The 6,547-nt window shown below is 33.5% G+C and overlaps 1 protein-coding gene across 1 annotated transcript in view; it reads left to right on the forward strand.

Moving 5' to 3' along the window:
* Positions 1-6,547, forward strand: part of INTS2 (integrator complex subunit 2) — a 66,564-nt gene that overhangs the window by 27,294 nt on the left and 32,723 nt on the right. The window contains exons 11-14 of the mRNA XM_007947873.2: positions 506-574; positions 1,812-1,946; positions 3,663-3,839; positions 4,591-4,699. Coding sequence (XP_007946064.1) covers positions 506-574; positions 1,812-1,946; positions 3,663-3,839; positions 4,591-4,699 — 490 coding nt within the window. The remainder of the gene's footprint in view (positions 1-505; positions 575-1,811; positions 1,947-3,662; positions 3,840-4,590; positions 4,700-6,547) is intronic.

A 6,547-nucleotide genomic window follows, 5' to 3' on the forward strand; every position in this document is an offset into this window, starting at 1 on the left:
AGGGGTCCACGATTATCTTCTGTGTCTGTGTTAATTGGTTTCCCTTTTCTTTGTTGAAGAGGGTCTGTGCAATCCTTCTGCCTAGTCCGCCATCTTGCCGGAACTCCTTCTTCTACTTCTTTTGTTTTACATTTAAATCTTTAATCCATTTGGAATTTATTTTGATGTATGGTGTTGTATTTGTGAATATGTATATGTATGTATGTATGTATGTGTTCCCTCACACAAAGCAGTATCCTAGGTCCATTTATCGAATAATCCAGTTCCTTCCACTAATTTAAAATGTCAATAATGGTGTTTACTAAATACTTTTATATGTTGGTTCTGTATCTGAGGAAAATCATATTTAAATGTTGAGCTTGAGATGGCACTTTTAAAATAGGGTAGAGTCTTTGAACATTAATTTTATATATCAGGACCATTTCAGATAATAAATTTACCTGAGAAAATTGTGCTTCATATATAATATTTTTATATGCTTTTGTAATTCTTTTGGTTATTTCAGATTGTAATTAAGCCAAGCTCCTTGAGTAGGATGAAGACTATCTTCACACAGGAAATTTTTACTGAGCAGGTACTTCTTTCTATTGTTACGTTCTTTCATAGCATTCTTTGGAATGAAAACTTGTATATCTCAGCTTAAGAGAATAATATGGACTTTCTTTTCAGTTTCTAATAATGATATAATAGATTTTTTTATCTTTTTTTTTTAATTTTTGGAACTTTTGTAAAGAATAATATACTTTTTAAAGCTACTAATTACATACCAAAGCCTGTTTTAAATTCATATATTCTTGGAGACTTTGAATAGAGTCTAGTCTTAGATGATGATCCACTCAGTGTTGTTATCACTTGCACTTGTCAGGAGAAAAGTAAAATACAGACCTACTTAAACTTTTAATCTGTAAGGCTCATTTTCTACAGGTTTATTCTAAATTTCTTAATCTTGTATTTACACATTCTTATTTATCCATAGCATTTTTGTCTTTGGATAAGCCCAAGGATATTTTATTTTTCCAGTAAAGGATGCTATTCTAATATTTAAAATTGATTACAAGATCATTTGTCGATTAAAATCTTTAAATATAATAAAGTATGTATGTCTTAAAAGAAGAGGTACTTGCAAATACTCATACATGCATAATTGTTGCTTATTTTAGCATAATTAATTAATATCTTTGTCCTTCTATTATACTCTACCATCATCTCCCTCCCTCCCCAACTTAGGAGACTCATGTTATTTTTTTATGTCTTTAAATTTGAACCAACTAGAAGACAACTTTATGGAGGGTCTTTGAAACACAATTAAGGTGTATGCATGACATACTGAGAATAACAATAAAAATTCCTGTTTACATTTACATGTTACTTTACAATTTATATAATGACTTTCAAAACCTTTTTTTTTTTTTAATTTTGTAATACAAGATAAACTCAGAAGATAAGGCAACTTCTCCAAAACTGTTGATTCCAGATTATATGATTTAAAAATTTTATGTATCTATGTGTGTGTGTGTGTATATATATATACACACACACACACATATATATATATATGTACACACACACATATACCTTTATGACGTTACTTTGAATATATATGTTTAAAAGCATTTAAAAATTAGAGAACATTATAAATTCCTATAGGTATGCTACCTCATAATTCAAATATGTAATAATTGATTTTCATCATACATTCCTAAGGATTACACTTGCATTAAGTGTTGATAGTCTGCCTACAAGTCCTCTCTCTTGAGAATAATTTTATATTTGGTTCTATCGTACATGTTATTACTATTTTTCCTTTATAGGTTGTCACAGCTCATGCAGTTCGGGTTCCTGTCACCAGTAACCTGAGTGCCAACATTACTGGGTTTTTGCCCATTCATTGTATTTACCAGCTTCTCAGGAGTCGTTCCTTTACCAAGCACAAAGTATCAATAAAAGTATGACTTTCAATTTATATTTCAAGCCACAACCTAAGTTAATGCTTTTTTCCCAGTGCTGTTTCAGCTTGGAAGCCTTTACTGTGGGTTTTGTATATGAGATGGGTAGTATTAAGCTAAGTTACTAGTCATTTAAATAAGTAGGAACTTAATTTCAGATTTTGAAACAAATACAACTTTTAAGTTATTTACAAAATATACAATTTTACTAATCCATCTAAATTCTCAGTAATAGCGTATGAGTGTTTCATTAAACCTTAGCAAGATAATTGCCATTTTCTATACCTTCATTTTATTCATCAAAGTGGGAAAGTCAGTTGCTGGGTAGTCATGACCAGCATTTGTAGATTTTTAGTAACTCTCTCTCTCACTGCTGTGGAGTCGAATCTGACTCATAGTGACCCCTCCTTGGGTTTTCAAGGTGGTATCACTATGGAAGTGGATCGCCCAATCTTCCTTCCAAGGAGTGGCTGGTGGGTTTGAACTGCCAGCCTTCTGGTTAGCAGTCAAATGCCTTAGTCAAATGCTACCAGAGCTCCCAGATTTGCTACAAGGATACCTGTTGTTGTTATGTGCCATTGAGTTGGCCTCGACTCATAACGACCCCTCCTTGGGTTTCCGAGGTCTCATTATGGAAGTAGATTGCCCAGCCTTTCTTCGGAAGAGTGGCTGGTGGGTTTGAACCACCAGCCTTCTGGTTAGCAGTCAAGTGCCTTAGGCACTGTGCTACCAGAGCTCCTTAAGGATACCTAATATCTTTTATATATTTTGTATAAGTTGTTGTAGTTATCTATGTCAAACAGTTCAAAGTCCTCTAGTAAAAAGACTGAAACCCTGGAGGTTAAGAAATGTTTGAACCTTTTCTAGAGCTCTTTTATTTACAAAGACCAGTGAACAGTATATACATGATGTATCACTTTTAGTTGTCCTTAATTAATTATATCATGTGCTTCTTTATATTTTTCATAAGCTAAATAAGAATTAAGTGTCCAACTGTATGCTTAACATGCCCACTATCTGAATATTTACTGGTTAAATGACCAAAACCAAATCCTTTGCCATCAAGTCAGTTCTCACTCTTAGTGACCCTTATAGGGCAGGTTGAACTGCCCATAGGGTTTCAAAGGCTGTAAACCTTTTTGGAAGCATACTGCTGCATCTTTCTTCTATAGAATGGCTGGTGGGTTCAAACCACTGACCTTTTTGGTTAGCAGCCAGATGCTTTAAACACTATGCCACCAGAGCTCATTAGTTAAAGGACAGTCTCCCACAAGTGCTTGTCAAAGCCACTCCTTTAATCTGCCTGAGTGTTTGCTATGAAGAACTATCCCTTTCCCAAAATTCCTCATTACAGTGGGGTCCTTTAGCACAACACATCTGCTCTTAATGCAGATGTACTGGGGCTTGAAATGTTTTTGTACTTTAAAAACTAATAGATGAAAAATCCAAAGCCAAGCTTTATATCATTTTAGTTAATGTTTATCTTCCATTAGACAATAGTCTCAGGATATAAAGGTGGTTCATATTTTTAAATCAAAGACAGTGATGAAACTAGAAGATATATTTGAAATTGTTAACACTTAATGTGGTTCATTGATCTATATAATAAAATTTTAAGATTATATAAAAATATGTATGTATGTATTTATTTATTTAATTTCCCTTGCATTTCATTATTGTCATAATTAATTTAGTACTTATAACCTTTTTTTTTAGGACTGGATTTATAGACAGCTGTGTGAAACCTCCACACCACTCCATCCTCAATTACTTCCTCTGATTGACGTATACATAAATTCTATACTTACTCCTGCATCTAAATCTAATCCAGAAGCCACAAATCAGCCAGTCACAGAACAGGAGATACTTAATGTTTTCCAAGGAGTCATTGGGGTAAAATAAGTAGTTCTTTACATCTCTTAGCTTTTCTTTCGGCTTATTCTTCTGACTTATTCTAAAACTTTTTCCTGGACTTTTAGAGGATTTTTAGGTGGTTCAGAAATTAAAACAGGATTGAATTTCATTAGACCACTGTAAAAATTAAAAGTGGTTTTAATTCCAAGTAGTTTGTCAAATAGGCACTTTTTGAGGAATTTTTTAAAGGTTCTATTTAAAATCCAAGGGATTGTCCTGAGATTGTGTGTTTGACAAAGACTGTGTGATGTTTCAACACATTCAACACAGCCCTGCTTGGGTTCCTGGGATTCTAAGGTAAACTTAGGCTCACATACGGAGAATTTGAATTGGAGAAAGTTTTTTTCCTCCAATTTTGTTAGAATAGAAGAACAGTGGTGTTTTTCAGCGCTGTAGTTAAATATGCAACACCTTTTTCAGAAGTTATTTTCTTCATAGTGGTTTCAGGTAATACCTTAGACTCTTTTGAGCCTTTCATAAGCAGTCTGATGGGAATGCTTTCTGTCTTAAAAGACCAATTAAGCATGTTGCCTTTCATACTCCATGCCATCTCAAATTTCATTTAAACTTCAGATGGTCTCTGAGTTTAATGCAAACACAGCAACATTTCTTGCATTTTATCTGATGTTGGAAACTGCCATACTGAGTCGTCTGTTTTAAATGCTTTTACTATCAAAAAGCACTTGGGAAATTTGACAGTATGTTAAAGTGTTTATAATATTACCTGCAGGGTGACAGCATTCGCCTTAATCAGCGTTTCAGTATCACAGCACAGCTTTTGGTGCTCTACTATGTACTGTCCTACGAGGAAGCTCTCCTAGCAAACACAAAGACTTTAGGTAAGTTGTGCTTAGTGAGATGGTCCTAGCAATAGTTCATTTTATTTGCTTCTATTTGTTACTTTCCAAGTTGTGATAGGAGAAAATAAAGTATTCCAAGCTCCAGTATCATTTTGTAGTATTTGTTGTGTAGTTTTAAGTTCTACTATATATATACACATCTATCTATCTATCTATCTATATGTATGTATGTATGTATCTGTGTGTGTGTGTGGACACATAACCATTTTTTATGGCTAATCTTCCTTTTAGCAGGCTAAATTAATACACAACTGAATTGCATTTATTTTAATAATTTTAGTGAACCTGTTTATAGAAACTAAATGTAAGTTACCAGATAAACCTAAAGAGCTATAACTAAATTTTTGTTTTTGCTTAATTTCAGTCTTTGCTTTATGTTACTTCTGATAGTATGAAGAGTGACAGGCTAATAAAAAGCAATAGGGAAAAATAGAAGAGTTGCCTTTCGTTGTTTAATTTCTCACTCATCTGGGCTTTCACACTTGGCTACTTCATATACTATCAGAAAGTCAGACCTAGCGTGCAAGATGTCAGCACACAGTAATACGTTTTTCTATATTTGAAAAAAAACATTTGCCTCTAGCTTAGGCTTACTAGATGTAGTTTTTATTTTTTGTATTTGAAACAAAAAGTGTCATTAAAAAGTTTTACGTATTGATCCCACTCCTGTGGCTTAACTTTTAGCCAAACAATAGACAGGCCTATGAGGTGAACAATGGCACCAGGTAGGTGGGTACACCCCTTAAAACAATCAACCATGGAAGAGCAGAAGGGAAACATTTGCTCAGGGAGATAGCTCAGAGGGCAGGAATGTGTAGGAAAGAAAGACATAGGGAAAAGGTAACCACAGGATGGAAGTGGAAAGAAACCTGTTACATTATGGGGATTGCAATCAATGTCATGAAACAAAATGTGTATGGACAGTTGTATGGAAAATGAATTTGCTTTATAAACTTTTACCCAAATCACTCACATATACACATGCACACACACACACACACACACAGTTGTCGGCATTGAGAAGATAATAAAGTGAAAAACTCTTTCAGAGTTCTGGTTATTAAGACACAATTGAGTGATTTTTACCATTTAAAAAGGTGTAAATTAGTCACTTTTCAGTGTTTGGCAGGTCAGTTTCTTTCTTTCTTTTTTTTTAAATATGAAAGATTGTATTTTAACTACATTGTGAATTTCATAGCTGCTTTCTTTCCTAACTACAATGGTTAGGGTTATACAGTAACCATAATTATAGTCTTTCTCATATTAGGGGAAATATGAACTAATATAAGCATTATGTAATAGTCTTCCATTTAGAAATTGAATTCTGTTAAAGAGTATGACACTTGGCATGTGATAGCGGAGGTATGAGTTACTAGGAGGTATTCTGAGGGAGAACTCAGTTATTAATACTGTAGAAGATGAACAAGGTGCACCCTTAGTTTTTATTTTAATTAATTATTGTTTAGCAAAATTTTTTTAAAGTACAGAGAATAGTATAGACATCTCTTGTGAATATACTATGAAGAATTAATAAGTCACTTGGAGATTTTAGAATTGGAAGGGCCTTTAGAGATTATGTAATTTGGTTCTCCCAATGACATGCCTAGTCCAAACCAGTGCAGCTGACTGTGAATCTTATTTTTTACAACAATTTGATGAATATGTATTGAAAAGTTAGATATTTTAGCTTAGGAGTATAACCTAGCCTGTATTGAGTATAGAGATAAAGGATTGGAGGAGAATTACTAGATTATTACAAGACCATAGCCAAAACGTGATGCTAGTTTGGACTAGTAGCAGTAGATATGTGTGTGTGTGTGTGTGTGT

Source organism: Orycteropus afer, unplaced genomic scaffold (genome assembly GCF_000298275.1).
Source record: "Orycteropus afer afer isolate SDZICR_OR568_19922 unplaced genomic scaffold, OryAfe1.0 scaffold00196, whole genome shotgun sequence".
Classification (NCBI taxonomy): Eukaryota; Metazoa; Chordata; class Mammalia; order Tubulidentata; family Orycteropodidae; genus Orycteropus; species Orycteropus afer.